The sequence below is a fragment of the Falco cherrug genome, chromosome 4, assembly GCF_023634085.1.
Source record: "Falco cherrug isolate bFalChe1 chromosome 4, bFalChe1.pri, whole genome shotgun sequence".
Taxonomy (NCBI): Eukaryota; Metazoa; Chordata; class Aves; order Falconiformes; family Falconidae; genus Falco; species Falco cherrug.
In genome coordinates, this window is record NC_073700.1 from 83,550,079 (window position 1) to 83,571,672 (window position 21,594).

Below are 21,594 nucleotides of genomic sequence, written 5' to 3' on the forward strand. Positions count from 1 at the left end.
GCAGAGGGTCATGCCCGACGCCCCTGTGCAAGTGCAGTGATGAATCTCTTGTGTAGCTGAAGTGCAGACCAGTTGGAATATGCTGCAGACAATTTACGAGAGTGAATCGTGTTTTTCCTCAGATGGGGTTTCTGGACGTGAACAGCTCTTGGCTCAGCAAAGAATGCACAGTATGATCAGCTCAGGTAAGAGACAGCTCCGTACTTCAGACTTCAGTGGCTGACAGGGAAAATACAACCTAGCAAAACAAAAAACCCCACCCTTCCGTTAAAGAAATTATTTTTGTAGGCTTTATGTAAGTTGCTGTTAAATAATTATGGTAGCATGTTAGACAGCAGCTGCTGCTTTTGTGGGGAGTTTGTCTCCTTCAGTCTGCTGCTTTCCAGCCAGAGCAAAATGCTCACAACTGAAATCAAGTTTGGGATTCCTTGTTTGTTTTGTTGTGTGGTTGCAAAATGGGGCTCATGGTACAGGCTTATTCAGTGAGAGGCTTCCTCAAGACAGACCTTGTCAGAGGGCTGCAGTTAGAGCCCCTCATAGGCAATTCTGATCATATGTCTATTGTAAACAGGACTGGGTCCTCCTGTGAGTTTGCTTTTCTTCAGTTTGCATATAAAGGGAGTTTAATAATAATATATTTCTCTTTTCATTACAGTGTTACTTTAAAATGTCTTTAATATGCATACTTACCTATTTTGTTACTTTAAAAACATTTGTGAACCTGGCAATAGTGGTCTGATGTAATGTCAGATGTAAATTGGATGTGTTTTTCCATGAAGGTATTTCAAAGCTGCTCTGAAAGAACGTTGTATGTTTCCTCATGTCTTTGAAGCTACCCATGTATTTTCTAGTTTCTTTTCTAGCTGTGTTTGAGACTTGCAAATGATGTACTGAGGATGAATTAAGTTGGAAGAATTGTTGCTGTTCAGATGAAATGTCATTTTAGACAGGCTAAAAAAGTCAACATTTCATGTTACTTTTGCCCATTCTCTCTTAAACCCTATGAATTCCAGTTCCATCTTTCAAGGCACAATGCTGTCTGGTTTATATATTTTTAATTCTAGGTTTCTGACTTTGTTTTGCATAAAGTGGGATTTATAGAAGTCCTGTGTGTAGAATGCAGAGTGAATTGTTTACATGTACTTTAGTCTTAGTTTTCTCCCTTTTCCTTTTTTTTTTTTCTTTTTCTTATTCTTCTTTCACAAAACTTGGCAGTGCTTCTCAGTTTTTAAGATTCATTATATGTGTAGACCATGGCTGTCTTCATGTATTGCCTGTTTTGGTACACCTGTTGAGCCCATGTTTGTCTGTTTAAAAAAAAAAAACACACTTTCTTTTCCTGCTTTAAAGAACAAGAACATATAGTTTTACTTGTGTTTCTTTCTTACATATAATTTTAGAGCAGACTTACGGTTTCAAATATGAAAATAATTTGTGGCTGTGTCAAATGGTAATATCTTTCCTATTAGAACAGACTTAGATATGTCTTAACCTCATGGTTAGCGTTTTTCAATACAGAAAGCCTAAGCTACCTCAGAATGATTATAGACTGAAGGAGGGAATGAGAGATTGAAAATCTATTAGGTGCAAGTTAAAATAATGAGAATACCTAAGGGGAAAGGAGACTTCCAACTGGTGATGTCAAAGATTGCCAGTTTTTCTATTCCTTCATAAAGCTGCTGGGTTGGTTGGTTGTTTCTGGATTTCTCGAAGAATTTACTGTTTCTCTAACTTCTTAGAAGAGACGCTGGTCACCAATTACAGTTCCTTTGTCAAGGACAGAAATCACGTGAAAGACTTGTCTACAAATATGAACAAAGAAACTGTAGCAAAGGCAGTGGGTAAAAGCAGAACTTTTCTGAAAGCACTAGAGTTCCGCAAAGGCATCTACAATGCTGACCTCTTGTTCAAGAATTGTTGCTTTTCTTTGGTTTTCCTGAACAGCTGAGAAGGTGTCTAGTGCTTTTTTTATTGGTCAAAGAGATAAGACAGGCACCTTCCCCTCCCATGTGTTGTTTTTTCTTAATGCTATGACAAGTTGAAGTTTGCTGTATACAACTGAAAATCAGGTTTTTTAGCTCACTATGCTACCTTTTAACTGCCAACTAATGTTGCTTGAGTAATGGCAATTTTCTCATTTGAAACACAAGAAAGGGAGTAATTTCCTGTAAGTTTATAGCTCTGCTTTTCTTCACTGGAGTCAAGAATATCATGTAACGGTTGATTTTTATCTGATATCACATTAGGCCCATGTAGCATATACAATTTCCCCTCTAGTACTAGGTAGAATAGAGGGGGCTTTTAGACTTTAAAACGAAACAAAACAAAAACCTAGTCAAGAGCATTATCCTCAGGTAAAAGATGTTTAAATACATATTCTGTAGAACACAAAATATTCCCCAGTGATTCTGTTGGCCTTTGAAATACACTAGACTGCAAGTAGTTGACAGCATACATAGTCTGCAGTTTAATTCATGTCCCATGAAACTACAATGCCTGGTGCTGCTGTCAATTACCTTCAGTTCCCTTGAGTTCAGGGTCTTGCAGGATCTGGTAACTTTTCAGGTATTGTCTCCCTCTATGCTGCATATAGGGGAGAAAGAAAGAGCCAGGGTATGACAATAGGCTGTAGTGTTTGGAGTAGCTAGAATCAGTCATTTGATCTTTGCTTATCAGTGTCCTTACTTTAGTTATCTTCACTTACATGTATGTAACTTTTGTTCAGGTTAAAAAATTGCACATATTGAAGAAAAATCAGATCTCTGAACATTTATACTCTGCACCCTTGATATTCTTGATGCCTTTGAAGAAAGCACAAACTAAACACTCAATAGAGTTTTAGGTTTGCTAGTTTCCAGATGACTTGAGAATCTATTATGCAGCTCTCATTTTCAGCTGGGCTGGAGCCATCCCCAAAGAAGACAGATTCAATGGCCAACGGATATGTATTTGCAAACAAACTGTCTAAGGAATTTCTGACAATAGCAGGCATAGGAAATACCTGTGTCATGTGAAGCAGTTCTCCTGGTATTCCCTCAATTACTGCTTTGCCTGTCTGTCTCCATCCCTGCTTGTAAATCATACTATGAATGAGATGATCTGGATAGGTACCAATCAAAAGTCTAATTATGAATGGAGCAATCTAGATCGGCACTGACTCAAGAAGCTGTGTAATTTGCAGACACCTACACCTTACAGCAGAGAGCAGTTTCAGCTATCTTGAGAAGACTGCACTAGATTCTCCCATATGGTACTGTTGCTCTAAAATGCAGCAGTAAGTGCTGTGCATCTTTATTTAAGAGTATGATGGTGAGATATTCTTATTTGGTACCATAATTATTTTAGTTTCATGGTTTAAAAAATAGATCTGGAGTCTAAAGCCTCTTAGTTGGAGTTACAATTTAATTACATTGTTGCTGTATTTTACCCCAAAAGTCTCAACTTCCATGTGTGTGCAGTGACACAGTGGACCTCAGTGTTCATCTGGCCTCTTGCTACCTCAAGACAAGTAGTAAACTATTAGTCATTGAAAAAAAGCACGTGGTACAGCACAGTCTGCGGCAAGAATGCTCGTTAAAATGCAGTCAAGAAATAACTAATGCAGGGCTACAAAATAGATGTCAATTGTGTGAAGGAGAAGAACCAACCTGCCCAGCCATGGTATCTGTAGATGTGGGACTCTAAGATGTAAATGCTGATTTCATTAACTTCTGGTTATTTAAGATATTGTGCTGTTTTTCCAAAAGGTAAAGTTGCTACATTTGCTTCACTGGCCATATTTTGACATACAGCCTTGTACTAGCCTCCCTAAATTCCACCTTAGCTTTTATTGGATAAGGGATCCTCTCCTTCCTGCCCAAAGCTGTTGTGTTGAAAAATCAAGAGTTCAAGGAGATCTTGAACTTAAAGCCTTGGCTCATCACTGAGTTGACAGGTGACCTGATCAAGTTATGCAATCCTGCTTACGCCAGCTAACCCTTCTGTGAAAATACAGAAAATGATACCTGTCAGGCTCAGGAATCTAGAGAGCAAAACTATTCTAAAGGGAATGTAATGATTCAGAATTATTGATTTGATTTACTTCATCTACCTACAGGCTTGTGAAACACCTGCAACTTCACAAGTGTAGTAGCTGCATGCAGTCCCAGCATTTTGTTCTCTGCACAAGTCAGGAAATTCAAGCTGTGTCACTTGAATATAAATGACAGAATGAATGCTACAGACATCATATTGCGCATGGGTTGACAGGTCCTCATGAGCTTTCTTCTCTCAGTAAGCCCCCATGTACAAAATTTCTCTCATATGTTGTACCTATTGCATGGCTTTATGACCACATATGCACATTTGTGTACGTGCGTTTATATTGCCTTCAGGTGAAATTCTTTGGTATTTGCTCTTCCGTTTTTTTCTGGCCAAACAAAACTTTTCACCACCTCAACGGTTCCCGTGGAGATATTGCAGAAAGCAAGTTCATTTAAAGGTTTGCTCTGATGCTCATTAAAAACTTGACATATTTGCATATCTGAATCAAGTAACGTAAACTTCTTACAGATACAGGATACAAAATGTTGCATATGTGATAACATAGGCAATAACTCTTCGGAGAGAGTGAGAATAGATATGCTGAGCTTATACTTTGTGATTCTCTTCAGAATAATGAAAGAAAATGAGTGTGAAAATTCAGTTCAGGGAAGTTCTGGATAACAGCTGTAGAAGCTTTTTCAATGCCTGTCATAAAGGGTAGGTAGAAAAAAAATCTAGGTGTTTCATATCAGTAGCTGAAGTATTTGAATTAATTTTTATTGAAGAGTAAGGCCTAAACAATTACTACAACAAGAAGAGACAAGCAACGCAGACCTGCAGGTCCTATGTGGTTGAAATCTCTGATTTTGAGTAGAAGCTCTGCCCAATAATGTATGCTGGACAAGACACTGTTTGTGAATTTAGTTGAACAAAAGTGTGGTAAAATGGAATGTAGCTGCTTTTTCTGTTTTGCATTATTGAGAAGACATTGAGTACAAACCAATGTTGCAAACTTCATATGTCGTCTGATGCTGTAACATTGCTTTTTCTTTCTTTTTATTTAAGCCCCAGCTTCTGGAGCCGTGTGATTACCTGACAGTCTTACTTTGTATTAGAAGGTATATTCATACGTTGTGGGAGAAGCCTGCTGTAAGAATTTCAAAGTACAAGATTGACAACAATAACAAGCTACAAAATCTGGGAAGTAAATAAAAAAAGAATGTGAGCATAATTTCAAAACCTCTTTGAGCATCTTTCCTGATGCCATTAAACACTGCATTTAATACTGAGGTTCACTAGTACTGGCACTTGGTCAGTAGCTCCCCTCTCTTTGGTGTGTTGAGCTAAAGCACTTTATTGGAAAAGAGCTTTTTACTTCAGATGTTTATTATTTTAGCTGTTTCCTAAACCTATTGGTTTGTGCTGCACTCAAAAGGCAGTTTCAGCCAGAGTCTTCCCTCCTGTAAAAAATATACATAGAATCCATTTAATTCATGAAGGTTTGTGTTGGATATGAGGAATTGCAATTCTTCCTACTACCAGAGTTTTGATCATATCTCTGTTTCTGTACTGACTGCCCAGCCCCTTTCTTCTGTATAGTCTTTGCAGAGAAAGCAAAAGCTGTGAGAAAGCAGAATAGATAGATAGCCTGCAAATATATGTGTATGTACACATTAATTTCAGGTTTGGGTGTGGATGATGGGGAAGGTTTCAGGTGGTGTTACTTTTCAACCTTTCCCAACTACAGTTATGGGTGGGTCTTTAATATGATGAGTACAATCCAAAATGTTGTACAGAAACTAATTGGAAGATATTGTTAAACACATGAACATCTAAAATGCCCTGTTCTGTGGATCCCTTTAACAGGCTGACTCCTCTGGGTCAGTTATTCTTAGCCTAGTTATTTTCATCTTATGGCATTACAGGTCTAAGATTAGCCTGTTAGGCGTTATCATGCCATCTGAGTTACCTCCTAATATAACTGTACACCGGAATGATTATTTATAGACAGAGCATTCTGTCATTTTTACTTTATTTCTGGTAGTTTAAATAAAGAAGAGCAACACTCAAGAAAAACCACAGATTCCTTCCTGCTGCCAAAACAACATGATAACTGCCTGCTGAGGGTCAGGGATATTGTTTAAAATGTGTGCTTGCATCAGATGCAAACATCCTCTTTATCTCCCCCTCTTCTACTGAAATATGAGGGGCTTGAAGGTACCACTGCTCCTGTCTCTTCTGGAGGAGGCAGAGGGGTGCCAGATTGATGCACCAAACGACGGAGAAGAGAGGGTTGTGGTTGCTGATGAGAACAAGGATATCCAGGTGCTATTTTTAGGGGCTGCCACTGTCGAGCTCCATGTTCAGTGTGAACATGTCACATATGCACACAGCTCCTCCAAAATGGACCCCTCTAGTTTTGTTACATAAAAGTGATGTTTGCTGTTCAATTAGCCTTCTAGAGGCTTTTCACAGACATAACGGGAAGCCTCGGCAAATTGACACATTTTTAGCAAACCATTTTTTTTGTGACTGCTTCACTAACATTTCTACTCAGTGAAAAAACTTGAATCCTAAAGCAGAGTTGTCATTCAAAAACTGAGTGAGGTACGTTCTCCCCCAAGGAAATTCACTGGGATCTTTGTGCTTGTATGTGTTTAACTAGGAGCAAGCTTTTAGTGACAGTTTAGTAAAGAACAGCAAAAATAGTAAAGTGGCAGATCTTCAGCTGGGTGTCAGTGCAACTTCAGGCTGTAGCTGTTTCTCAGGAAGCTGGCAATTTATAAAACAGTGATGTATTACTGGATTACAATTATCTAATGAACTCTATCTTTTCTTTTTTACCTTTCTTCTCTAAATAAATGATGTGTTTCTATATGTGCGCACATTTGGGGGGCACCTGGTTTGTTCTACTTCGTAATGTTACTTGTGTAAAAAGGCTTGCAAAATCAGTGGAAGCCTTTGCATGGTTGAATGATATAGTCCTGGTTTAACTCCCATTACATAATAAGGAGCTCATTTCTTTTTGTCAGGCTGGCAGTTCTGTGCATGACTGTAAAGGTACTTTTGCATTTAGTATAATCTGAGCACAGCCAACACATCTGTTTTCTTTGTTTTGTGTCTCCTGGTTGTAAACTTCTTCCAGCTTGTGGAGTATACAAACATGAAAAGAGCTCCAAGAATTCAAGCCCTTTGTGGATGAATGTGCTTGAAATGCAGGATGCTTTATTCTAATGATAACATGTTCCTTCTAGTAATGAAACCGAGTATCATCAAAGGGAGACAAGAGAAGGAGAACAGAATGGATTATTTGAAAATGCCAAATATATAAATCTTGTTTTTACAATCAAAGACTATTGTTCTCTTTCACAATCCTTGTGGTTGAAGGTATGCATGCCACAGGGAGGAACCACAGCTATTCAATTTCAGTGAAGTCTGGAAGGGTATAATGAGGAAGCTTAACGTTAACTTAATAATTTCCCCTAACTGTTCTGTTCTTAATCCAAGTTTCCTTTTTCTTTCTTGGTGCCCAAGGCCACCACCTTGTTGGTGTTGAGCAGTAACAGTATGAGAGGGGGTAGCGAAACCAGACTGTTAGTGCTTAGTCCTACATAGAGACTCTTTTTGATGTTTGCTACCCCTGTTTACATTTAGTAAAATGTTAGTGATTGCCTTTTATTTACCTGTTCACACCTCTTTTTCTCACAGACAGTAAGTTCTTAATTTTCTTCATCTACTTGTTTCATGTCTAGATCAAAATCCTTGTTGAAAAAACATGCATTTTTTCTTCAGCCTTGTGAGGTCTTGGAATCTGACCTTGAAGTTTTAAAATGCATAAAAAAATACACGTATTACAATATCACCAAGAAACATAAAATACCTAGTTTTTTTGAGATTTCATGCTGACATGAATAGTGATGTAATTAGTATATATGTAAATACATACTGTTAAAGGACTATATAGAAATTACTTAGATGTCTCAAAATGTTCATCATAAAAATCCTTGCACAGCAGCCGCTGAAATTTAGTGGGACCTAAATCTGGGAGAGCTCTTTACCTTGGGAGTCCAGTAGATGCTCACCAGCTTGTGTCATGCATATGCTCAAAACTGTTCCAGGCTCCAAAGACAGAGCCAGTCATTCCCACGCACACATCAGAAAGTTGGCATCATTTTATTTGCTGTCACTGTTTTTCCTACAGGATCTGTTTCATAAAAAGAAGAACATTTCACCTTATTGTTTCTTTTAAGAATTGGCAATAGTTATCATAGAAGGAATTCCACAGGATATAGTAAGTTTTACCTAGGTTTCTTCAAGAAGTATGAGGGACGGACTGGCAGGAGGGAAAGAGGTTTGAAAAAAATATGAGAGGATTTAATAAATGGAGTAGTAATGCAGACATGAGCTATAGAAGCACTTCCTCTGTTAAAGTGCTGTTGTGAGGGAGGGTGGCGAAGGCGCCGAAGATGTAAGAGAACTATGTGGGAGGTGGAAACCAGGGGAGTTTGAAGTACAGTTCTAGCTATCCATGAACAGAGGGGAAAATATAGGTGAAAACAGTTATGAAAACAATCAACTTCAACTGAGTTGAGAAAAGTTTCTGTCAAAAAAACCCTCCAAAGACATAATGAAGAATACATGGAGAAGTAGGGATATTTTAGAATTAACAAAATTTGGTAAAAACTCAGGACTGTGTTACTCTTGTAATCACATGGTAGGCTAGTATTCAAGGATTTCCCTTGCCATTATACAGACTGTTTTTCTGGGTTTTTTTATCTGAGAATGAGTAATTTGTTTAGGAGAAGGAGAGCTGTAGGACACTCAGTCAGTTTATGCACACACTACAAATTCTGCTGCATCTCACCATCCCAAAGTCCCCCTGCAAGAGGTAGCTCAGCTTTCCTGGAGAACCTGCAGAGCTGTCTCACCAGAGCTTTGCTGTAAACTCCTATCACTGTGCCATCTGCACTATCACTATCTTGCCTTTTCTTGCTTGGTCTAGTAGGCAGTTTTCTGAGCTCTGTGCTTATTTTCTGGATTGTGTTTGTGTTTTTTTTTCCTTTTGTGTCAGTGCATGCAAAGTGATTATGGGGCAGCTGGAAGACTTACTGGGGAAATAAGGGAAATTACAAATGTCAACATCAAAGGGCTATAGGCAAAGAAATATGGAATGCTAATGCAGCTAAATTAAGTAATGGTGATGCTATGGATGATTAAGGATATTAATACTGACACAGCTATTTTGTTTAGAAAATAAACTTTTAGAAATGGGAATATTTAAAGAAAAACTACTCTTGGGCTAAAATTCTCAAACTTGATCTAAGAGCCTCTCTCTGGTCACTGGTCAGGCATATACAATCATTGAGGATGTATATACATAGACTTATTACCAGTCTTACTCTGTCCCCCCTCACTGGGGACATATTGGTATAAACGTATAAAAACCTGCCAAAAATTTTAGTAACTCTGGGTTTCACAGGTTAGTTCAGGTAACCCGAATGAGTGCCTACAGCAAAGGGGGTTTCTTCCTCCTGCAGGTCTAACAACCCAGAGGAGGTGGGTGCGCATCCCGTAAACCTCCCTGTCTGCCTGCCTTTCTTCATCTGCAGCTATCCAGAGATCTGCAGCAGCACAGGTTTATTCCTGAAAACCTCAGGAACTTGTTCTTAAGGACCTGGTTTTGTTATTCCCTCTAGGTAATACTATTGCTAAGTCTGTTCTGGTAGTGACTAGGAGCTCCAGGTGCAGGGTAGGCTGTAAAACATTTAGCAGCCAAATAGGCTTTAGTGTTCTCCTGCAGATTCAGAAAGACATGAGTGAATGTAGAAATCTGAACTATTCCTTTCTCCATTTTGATCTTTCTCCTTCTGTTTATTTTTATTATTATTATTTTTGTTAGCCATGACTACTGTTTATGTGATTATACAGATATAAAACCTCAGTAAATATGAGTGTCTGTAGATGTCTGTAGAGATGGCAGCTGGCACTGGGAAGGAAGAGCAACAGTCCCATCCTCTCCCTGGTCCTGGGCTCTCATTCTTCTGCTGAACAGACACATCCCTTGTACTGACACAGGTATTCATGTGTCCATTGGGACTAACAGAGTGAACAGCTGACCCCAGTTAAAATGTGCCCCACCAGTTCCTGGTGCCACTGCAGGTGTGTGGTGTGGTTGGGGAAGGAGGGCATCATCCTTGTGGTCGGAGGGGCCATGAGTGTGGAAGGGAAGCACAACCATTTCTCTCGGCTTCAGCTACAGCATACGGTGGCCCCAAACACACGTCAAACTGCTGCCTGGGAAATCTTCTGTGTCCAGAGAATACACCCCTTGCTCCTCTCAACTATTAAAGTGCAGAGCCTAAAATTTGACACCCAATTAGCACCTTGTTAAACTCCAGTTAACTACATAGCACTTTACTGTTAAGTAGATTTTATGCTAATACTGTCCCTGTGAAGCTGTCAGTAATTATCTTTCATTATCCATAGGGCACATTTCATCTGTTAGTAAGATACGAAAACACCTTACAAATGTATGCTGTTTCATATTGAGTAGCAAATTATATCTATGTTGGCATCCAGCAACCTGGACCAACATTGAACATATTGGACCTCTGCACCGTATCAGTCCTGGTGGGGTGCCACGTGAAGGGTCTGCTCCAGGAGAGCCTTAATGGTTCTTGCATTCCATTTCTGCTTCATTCCTTTTTCAGTCTTTGTGGAGAAAATGTGTTGCCAGACATTCTCCCACTGTAATCCCTCATATCCTCCTTTATTTGTGTAACCCGAGAGTGCTCTGGTATGCCCTTATCCTTCCTAGACAACCTGGAAATCTGTAGAATTCAAGTTATGGAAGGGAAATTTTCCTTTGTGTGATGCTGTTCCCTGGTTGCTACTTAGCTACTGGTATCAAGTGCTTCCCTATGTAAACCAAAACCATAAAATATCTCTAACTGATGCTGACATGCTAGCAAATGCAGGTCAAAAGGACCATACAGTTGTTGCAGTTGTTGCTGTTCTTTTCTTACCAAGTGCAGTTTCAAGTTGAAGGCACAGTTTGACTCTGATGGCTGTCACTGGGCTTTGCTGAGTCTGGCAATATGAAGTGCAGACATTTTTTGGATCAGAACCCTTCAAAATGACCAGGCTCTCCACAGTGACACCCCAAGCAGAAGATGCCAGACCTGAAAGGAGAGAGATTTTCATTGCTCTTCCTTTGCTGTGAAAGTCTGTGCCTATGTCTGAACTGGGGACCACCACAGACTGTGTCACCAGTGGGGCAGAGTAGAAAATCAGAAGTATTAGTTGTTAGTAACTATATAGGATAATAATGTGTCGTGTCCAGCTGTCAGGACTTGGTATTTGACTAATTGTCCAAACCCTCAGTAGAGAGAAGAAAACTCAGCTTTCCCCTTAGATAAGATGTTCAGATGTTTGAACTTCATGGTTATGAATGCAATTGTAAAGTCTAGCCGGAAGACTCTTTCTGCAAAAGAGAAAGGCTGTATAGATTAATCTTACGTTTCTGCACTAAATCTACTTTGTTGTTATATAACCCATACTTGCACTCCCCAGAAGGCCCACAGTTATGCAAATAGTAGTCATTAATAATATGGTTTTCCTCTTCCAATATAGATGGATGGATGCTTAGGTGGATATAAATAGTATGTGTTCCATGCAAAAAAAATGTAGTAGTCCAAATGAAAATCAGACTTTTTCTACTTATGAAAGTCCTTCCAAGCTCTTAATCATCTTAAATCCAATTAGCCTTTTCCTGTTTCTGACATGGCTCCCTTTGAGATAGGATAACCTGACTGGAATATTCCTGATGACAAAGCCTTGTTGATGAATATGAAAACTTACTTTTATCCTGCTTTCTGTACTTCCTGTTTTGATTTTTGAATCTTGCTGTACATTGACCACATGTTGTCGCTGAGCTGTCTGCAATGACAGCCATCTGGTTTTAAGGTTACATTAAGGTTAATGAAGCACAGTAAGGTATATTCCACTCATTCCTCCTGATAGAAATTACCATGCACATACAAAAAGTGAGTGAACTCTCCTATTTTGTTTCCCAATCACAAAGCTTTATGAGGACCTCTGGCATTCCTCAGAGCCTTCCATGAAATATCCTGAGAAGATTTGTTTCATCTGTGGTTTTAACCCAATCAATCTTTTTTCCATTATTCTTCTTTCCAGACCTCTATTAAAATAGCAATTACTGTTGCCTCACTGTGCTATCAACCTTTCCTTAAATTCAAAAAGAATATTTATTTCCCTTCTGCTTTTTATCTTTAAAACTGTTTCTGATCAGCAATGGAGTTCTTGTAATTTCACGTAAAGGCCAGAGCAGGACTCAAAATCCAGTGAGACACCTTCTGAGGACATTTTGCAAGTCCAGATAAGTCAGTGAACCAGATCCTTAACCAGTACCAAGTGTCACATCCCCACTGAAATCCAGACCCCTTTTTAGTCACCATTTTGTTAACCTTTGAAAGAATTTGTTATGCTTTTGTGTCTCAAATATGCATGCAATTATAATTCAAAGCTCATAACTGCATCCTACAAAGTCAGTTTGCATCAAACTTGATTTGTTCCCTAAATGTCTGTGAGATTCAAACAAGTCAAATTTAAACAAAAATTGGCTCAGTCGTGGCTGTTAATAGAGGATATAGTTTCTGAGAGAACATATGGGGAAAGAATATCTCTTTCCCTTTCTTCTTTTAAAATTACATACATGGCTCTTGTTTGGCTAAAATATTTTTTTTGTTAAATCTTTTGTAAGATTGATCTGTAAGCTCAACAAAACATTAGAAATTTTAAATTCAAAACAACTTGTTTTAAAAAAATCAGGAGATTAAAGCAATTACAGTAGTTTATGCATTTCAACCTTGATTAGTGTGTTCACAATTACAGTGGTATAAACAGATCATATTTATAATGAACAAAGTATTTTTGCTTCACCACTCATTTGCAATACTGTCTGTAGTTGTGGTCCAAAGAATTTAAAATGAAAAGAAAATATAAAGATTACAAATCTGATATAAATACTAGAGGATAAAACATATGAAGAGGGATTAAGGGAGCTATATTTATAGTCTATAAGAGAGAAAGCTTGAGGGACACGGGCACAGGCTATAAATAGGTAACGGTATAAATGAAGGAAGGGAATTATTTGTTCTCAAAAGATGGTGAAGCATGGAATAATAACCTGAAGCAAAGAAAAGTTTAGGTTAGATGTTGGAACTTTTTTCTAGCAGTAAGAGCTGTGGAGAGCAGAAACATAAATAAGGTAGGAGGGTGAAACTACCTAAAACACCAACTACAGTTTTTTTGCTGCTGATTAAAATTACTCATAGATGGGGTCGTGCTACAAAATTCACAGGGCCAGACTCAGTGATGCAAACATGGTTTTTTTCTTACCTGTTGTATTTTGTAATGCCCACATTTCATAATAAGCATTAATTTCCCATGAAGACTACTTAGACACAGCATTCCTTCCAAGATTATTGTGCAGGTTTAACCAGATTAAGGGAAAAAATAACATTATTAGTCAATTATAACCTCACTTAGTAGTGGGATTATAAAGTGATGCAGTCTCCTGCTATTATTTGCTCTTGTGAGAAGGAGGAAACCCTCTATTCTCATCAGTCCCTAGGTGAGATGGTGGCTTTTGAGCGCTGCAGCCTTAGGTTGCAGGTAAGCAGAATAGCTTGTGTGAACTTACACAGTGATGTCAGAACACACTGTTTGCTGGGTACTGCTGACTTCACTAGAATGCAATGACTTATGTAACTTGGATGCTGGCTTGCTTCAAAGTGAATGCTGATACAGCCATGACAAAAGGAAAAAGGAGAAAGGGCATGAACCCCAAAACAGAGTGCCCCATGTCCAAGGAGGCTCGCATGGTACGATGCTGTTAGATAGACTGGGTACCTCTGGTCCCCCTGGGTTTGAGCTAAGCTGTTAAGAGAGTGCTGATCATAGCCTTGAAAATCAGCAGTAATTACCTGTCATCTCTCTTTGTAGAGCAGGCACTGGCTTCCTCTTGGAGTAATTTGCTTCATTTCACTCCACATTCTTCAGATCTTACATGTTGGAGCCAAATATTGACAATTTTCTGGGTACTGATAATTTTGTGTATGTGAAACAAATGCTCTTTGGGAAAGCTCCAGCCTTTAAGAGATTAGACTGTTAGGAAATAAGAGATATGGTTTAATTTATGAGAACTCTAGTATAGAGCTGTATTTTTGCAGCCTGTATAAAGCATAATATTTCTTAATTCTTCTTTCTTCACGGGGCTTGCTTTTTCTCTCTTTTCCTCTAAACTAGGAAGGCTGTTTATCATGTACTGTAAAAGGTCTTTCTCATGAGTCTCTTTTTGGGATGGCCTGTACGGTATAAGCAAAGCTTGCTGATGCCTCTTCCTGGAGTTCCTTGAATTGCATTGCTTTATACTGGCAGAAAAACTCAAGGGTGTTGGGACATCATGGCAGCTACACAGTGATCCTTGTCCACACAAATGTACTCATCCCATCACAGAGGAAGGTGAAAGTGTTGATAGTCTGACTGACTTGGGATTCTTTGGCTTGAAGGATGTCTTATGTGTGTAAGATTTGTTTATGTTAGTTATAAGGTTCCTGTGTATTGAAAGAATAAAGAACCTTGGGGCATGCTGAAAATTAGAATTTACTAAAAATAATTAGGAAAAAATAACTTTTAATTTCCCAAGATTATTAAGATAGCACTTACATGTTTACTATGACTTTTTAGATCAAACAATAAAAAAAAAATCTGTAGTCCATCAGATTTCCAATAATTGAAGATGACACTAAGATGAAAAATCTAGTTGTTCGGCATGCAGTGTCACATTTCAGTATTTAATGTGAGTTATATTCTGAATGAGCTGTCCATAAATAATTTAATCTATTTTTCTGCCAAGAAGCATCTGTCTTATATTGAGAAAGTCTTTATGACTGACTTTATTTCACCTTCCTGACTGACAGTATCCTTGTTTCATATCGACCTTCCCAAAGTTAGAGTGAGTCAGCTTTGTTCTTAATTTTTATTTATATTGGCATTTTCTCCTTGTTCTTTCTCAATTCATGCAAAACTATGAAAGCTATCAATTTAATCACAACACCTTTGGAATGCTTGGACTCTTCCTTCGTGGGCTGAAACCTGTCCTTATGAGGGGAGAAATCATTAAGTAAGAAAATCCAAAGACTTTAGACAACAATTGATAATTCATAATAAAAGAATTTTCATTTTGTCTATGCAGAATTTAGAATGTATTCAAATTAATTGTATAATTTATCACAAAATAGAAACAACTCTCAGTTATACGGGTAACAGTCACTTTTTTGCAGTGTTCCTTAGGGCATGTTTGCTTACTTGATAAAATGTATAGAAAAACTGTCTAGTAGGTGGGTGTCAGTTCCTGTCTACTTCATGTTGTGATTTTATCTCCTAAATAATAAAAAATGTTGATCAGTTATTCACAATGATGTGAATAGATATCAAACTTGTCCAAAATCTAAAAATTTAATGCTGTTCCAAAAGTAATGATCTTGATTTATGTCTGATGCCAGCTGGTAAAGTCTGCGATTAAATTGCCATTTTCTTTCAATTGCTTCTCTTTATATATGGAAAAACATTCATAAAAAGTTACCTTCTGATTTGAAATTTCATTTGCTTGTACTTAGGCCAAAAGCAAATGTTGTGCATGTGTGAAGGCTTATATACTTTCATGAACTTGAAAAGGGAAGCATGAAATTAAGTATTATTCTTTCTTTTTATAGAAAGAACAAAATCACATGCTGATGTTCTTCAGTCTTTCAGGAAATATTTTATCTTTAGAATGGAGGCCCCAGGGCTGCCATGCACAGCTGAGCCTGAAGCCTCTGCAAAACTATGTCGTCTTATGCATTTCTTCTGGCACCTGTGCCTACAGTGCCATTGTTGCTTGAGAAGTGAGAAAATTATATAGGCACTTAGGCTATACTGAGCTCCCTGCTGCTGAAGCTGCTTTGCTGTAAGTAAGCAGAGAAGTAAATGAAAGCTGTTGTCCCTGTTTCATTACTGCCCCGTGATCGCACCATTGGTAAGAACCTCAGAACAGGCACAGAGGTCATTGTGGGGAAAGGACCACAGTTTATTCAGTTTTCTCAATCTGAAAATAAATTCTTGATAAAGTCATGAATAAAATAATCTGTTATGCCTATTTAGCACTGTATGGACTTGCTCCTGCAAGCTGTTGAATATTCTGTTTCTGATCCAAGAAGGCAAGTACCCTACGTTTAAAGCTCTGATGTTCAGAGACCCATGAATTCTTCATCAATCTAGAATGGTATGTATTATGCCTGCACCTCACGCCATAAATCTATTATACTGAAAACCTTTTGTTGACAGACTCTGTGAAGGTCAGATCAAGAAAGTGTTCCTTGTGTTTAAAGAGTCAGGTGAAATTAAAAGGCCTTGTAATCATTTTTTAAATAATTACTTTCTAAGAATGATTACATTTGCTACGGCGAAATGATGAAGTCCTATACTTTCAGCCATAATAAATATCATACCAAATCTTTGACTCATCAGATTGAAAAGTTTGGGTGGTCATGAAGTGTTCAAGACTTCAAATTAATAAGAACTTTTTCCAGTGGCATGCTAACTTGGTTGGATGTTCATCATCATCTTAAATTTCACTGCAGCCTTTGAAAGTGCTTTTTAAAAATTATGTTCCTTAAAGAATAGGCAAATATTTTGAGGAAGTACATTTGGTAGGAAGGGAAACTATTTTTTTGTTCCATGCTTACAGTTAACTTGGTGAAATATAGTGTTTAAGAAACAACAAGACTCACAAGTTTACATGAGGCCTTATATTGGATACTAATTGTCAATTACCTGCAATTGTATAACCTGAGCTTTTCAACAGGAAAGGGAAAATGGATTTCAGGATAGCAAGGTGGAATGATTATCAAGTCCCATTATTTTTAATCATTTGTTAACAGGAAAGAACTATTAAGTCTTTTCTTTATTGCAAATAACTGTTTCATTCTTACCATTCAGCTTATCAGTATATTGGTTTTCCTTGTCTGTTAAAGCCACATTTTTGTACCAGATTAGAACAGAATCATCATTGTAGCAGTGGTCAAAAATGGTGAGTCTTACTTGTAAACAAGTTTATCTTTGTGATTTCAGACTAGCGTGATGTACTGCTAACATTTATGGTTTAGAAGGACATGATGCTAAGTATTTGTGAGGTTTGTGAAGGTGCCATTCAGCTGCCTGCTAAAATATGGCTTTTTTTTTTTTCTTTCTCCTGTTATTTTTGGCCAAAATATTTCAACCATTTTTGAGAAAGGAGCTAGACAAAAATAAACTATTCTCTCCTTGAAAAGTTCCATCAGAATGCTTTATTCTAGTGCATGAAACTCTGGTGCTTTCTGTGCTTTAGATCAGGAATGTGGCATGTGATGTTTGTGGCTGAAAGGCAACTTTTCACTTCCTCTGTGCAAATCCATTTTTTTTGGCCAACAAGTTTTACTATCGTGTTGCTGATGAAATGTCAAGGTATTCTGTCTTCAGTTGGCATGTTGTATTCTTGTCCTTTTTAGCAGTCTTGTTTTACGAGGCAGGGCAGCTCAAAGTAGCTCTGGTGCAATTCCAGGTGCCTGAATTGAAAGCAGGAGGCTGTTGTATCCTCAACTGTCTTGCAGACCTCTCCACCTCCATCACCAAGTGTGGTAAGGAGTAGACTTAGGTGAAAAGCCAACTGGAAACTGGAAGCATAAAGAGAAAAGGGTAAAAAAGACAACTGAGTGGGGAGGGAACCCACTGGTCAGCCAAGGAGACTGGATCTGGTTGAGGACTACTGAAGAAGCTGGGGCATGGTGGGAAGGATGGGACTGACTGAATGACAGGGGCCAGGAGCAGCTTGGATGGAAGTAGCAAAGAATGAATGAACCTGGAAAGGGACAAAAGTGCAAGAAGCCAGTAGGAATAGTAACTGCGTAATCAGATCATATTTTCTTCCTATAGGACTTCTGCCTTATCTATGTCCAGAGTGGATGAAACATGAAAATGTTTCTATAACTTCATTGTTCCATACCTGGCAGCAGGTACTATTAACTTCACCCCATTTATACCCTACTCAGTATGCAGAATTAATAAATTTATTAATGAGCTCACCTTTTGCAACTTTCCTAAGTATTAATGTGTTCACACAACTCATTTTTTTGAAATGTGGGATTTTGTTGTTGCTATGTTATGGATGGAATCTAAAGCACAGGGCATTTAAAATACCAACATACTAAATATCTATGTCAGGGGTCCTCAAACTTTTTAACCAGGGGGCCGGCACGCGGATGCAGTGGCAGGCAGTCATCTGCGGCTGCTTGGTTTGCCCCCCCAACCCCTGGCAGGGGGGTCTGTAAATACCAGGGGACGGATTGAGGACCCTGGGGGGCTGTATCCAGCCCACAGGCCGTAGTTTGAGGATGCCTGATCTATGGATTTATGGTGCCCTCATTAAACAGGTAAAGGTTTGAGGTTTCAGCATGCTTACTTTATGTAGTACTGTTATTTAAGGCAGAGTTTGAGGGCTTAATGTTGCAGTCTGAATAGAGTTCTGTCAACATAGCTAATTAAAAAATTCTTTAATCCATCTCACTCATCTTTAAAAAGCCAAAAATTTTTGTGAGGAAAAAGATGATTTATCTTTATCCAGGGTGAACTGAGCTTCACTACAGGCAAGGAATAAATAACTGAGTCTTCTGCTCCACTTCATGAAAATGTTATATATGATTTCTCAGAGTCATAACATTTTCTTCCAACATATCATTGGTTTGGATTTTTCTAAAGCCTATTTAGGTAAGAACTTCTGAGAGTGAGTAACTGATACAAACCAAGTACATAATATAATATTTCTAAGAAATACTGTCAGTTCTTGAGAAGTCTTTAGTGGTTCTTCTTCCTTTCCAGTGGCTTTTCTACAACATGCAAGCTGTTATGTTGCAGACTCAATGTTTTGATTTCGGAAAAATCCTGGAAACAAATAGTATCCCTCTGTATTCATTAGCATGTTCTCCATTGTTTTAGATTAACTTCGGATATGTTATCAAAATGTCTATGGATATTTTACCCTTGAATCCATAATTAGCTGGCAAGAGCAATAAAACCACCTAAAAAGTGTTCTTCAAGCTTACGAAGATTGCAAACTTGCAGACTTATGTCAAAATTAAACTGCTTGTGCAGGTGGTTTTAAATCATATGCTTGTTCTAGGGAACACCTAGAGCTTGTATAAAGGAGAGAAAGCATTTACTATGATATGCAGTTTGCACTTCAGTTACGATGGCCACAGGCTTATTCTAAACCTGCTACCTCAGGCTAACAAAAGCTGACCTTTCCAGTCTTTTAGGGGTGACCACTGTATCTCTGGATCTTTCTACAAGAACCCAGGAATTACACAGTTCAGTATGGCACTTCTTGGTGGCTTCTAAAGTTAGGACAAGAAGGAAAAGCAGCAGCTTAAGTAATAATATATTGCCAGCTGACTCCAGTAACTCCCTGGACAGAGATGTAATGAACAGGGTAATGCTGAAGGGGGATGGATGAGGAAGGGAGGAAAGGAGGAGGAGGAGGAGAAGGAATAATGTTTCTCCTGGGAGTCTTAGGCAAAAACTTCCAGTCATGAGGAAATGATTTACTGTCAGCCTCTCTCCAATTAATCAGCTTGGTTTTCATTGTAAGCCTGACTGTGTTCATAACTATACATGGTTCATGTTGCTCATCGTCAGGAGAACAGAGAAACAGAGGTTCACTATGTGTGCAGTCCTGACAGGTAGGAGATTTTTTTTTTTCCTTAGTAAATTAACTTGTAATTGTCTGCAATATAAAGCTGTAGATACTGTTTGTACATCTTAGAATTCCTAATTAATGGAAGTTGGACCCTGTTTGAGCAAGGCAGAGTGGAGGCACTGGGAGTGCTTCAGCACTCCTCTGAAATGCGCCAAGCTCACACCTCACTGTGCGTCTCTCCCTGAGTGCTGTGGCAGGATCAGGCTTTCTTACAGCCAAAACACTGGGCACATTTAGTCTTGCATTGTATAAATGTTAATGTGTTAAGGAGTGGTAATGATAGAGAGGTGCATCCTGATTGTGCTTAGCTGTTTCTTTTTTAAATACTTATGCTCTATCTCCTTAGTTTCTGTCTAGCAAGCAGAACTGACTAATTTCTCATTGCCTTCAGCAATTATCTTCTCATGAAGAACTTTGAAGCCTTGGGCTTATGCATGGCTTACCTAGAGCCCATTTGAATGGGCTTTAGTGAGTGGAAAGTCAGTGAAGTGTTTCTTACTGGTAATGCTTGGGGTCAGGGATGAAAAAAACATTTCTTTATAGCCACAGTTTTTCTGTTGTAGTCACTGTTCAGAGCTGCTTTGCTTTCTCAATTAAAATGAGACATGCAGTGAAGTTACCATTCTAAATTCACCCCTCTAAATTCTCTATTCACTTACTAGAAGCATTAACCAAATGTAGTGAAAATAAGGCCTCTGGTTAACAAAGTGTATAATTTGCTGATAATGTGAAAGAGCCTTGGCTCCTCACTCTTCATGCTTGCTTGTCCTTAAAACATTTGTATTTACACAGGGATTCCTATAATGGGAGTGACATAAGAATGACTATTCCAGAGAACAAGCCTGAAATCCATATAATATGTAAGTCTACATCTAACTTAAGCACGCAAATAAGCAGTTTCGCAGTCCATAAACTAAAGTGGCTTCTTGACACTTGGACTGCCTTTTGCAGGATATCTTGAAGCCTTACACAGGTCAGCTTTGTTTATGGAGCATGCTTCTCTTTTAAAGTAAAGCTATCACACTGATATAGATCCTTTCTGTAAGCTGGAGTTGGAATCATTCATGACTTGGGGAATACATACATACCTTTATACCCCATCTCATTAGATTTAATATTTTTCATTCTAATAAGCCCCTGATCTTTGGTGTTTTTTTTTTAAAGGAAGTATTTAAAATGTCAGCACCAATTTGAATTCATGATGTGAACTACAGTTATGATTCCTTATGACGCCTACAGCTTCTCAGGTCCAAAGGAAGGGCAAGTGATATGGAGAGAAGGAAACTCCATTTTGTTCTTTCCCTCTTGTGTTCAGGTAACTCCCACTAGGGACATAAACTAGTTATTAGTTTATGAATATTTAGCAATATGCAACTATTTATTAATAGTAGTAATAGCAACATTCATAACCACAATAATAATAGAAGTAATAATAAATTTCGGCTATATTGCTTCTCCCAGTAGTAACAAGCCACTTGAATGAAATGAATGAAGAAAACAATCTAGACAGGAAGACAGGAGAAAAGCATGGGTGGATTCTCACTGGGAAGAGCAGTATTTCATTCTTGGAGCAGTAAGCAGTTCTTTTGTTACCATCAGTTCCTTTTTGTTTACTTCTTGGTACACAGTGCAGAACGAAAAGGGAGCATGAAAGATGTTAAAAGCAAAAAGAAAAAACAAGAGTTGGGAGACAGGTTTAATTAGTGGAGAAAAATGTG

General features: G+C 38.3%; 1 protein-coding gene across 3 annotated transcripts in view; it reads left to right on the plus strand.

The window, feature by feature from the left end:
• HDAC9 (histone deacetylase 9) overlaps positions 1 to 21,594 on the plus strand; it is a 485,060-nt gene that overhangs the window by 202,765 nt on the left and 260,701 nt on the right. For all 3 annotated transcript variants that reach the window (XM_055706591.1, XM_055706590.1, XM_055706589.1), the window contains exon 3: positions 123 to 185. In XM_055706591.1, coding sequence (XP_055562566.1) covers positions 123 to 185 — 63 coding nt within the window. The remainder of the gene's footprint in view (positions 1 to 122; positions 186 to 21,594) is intronic.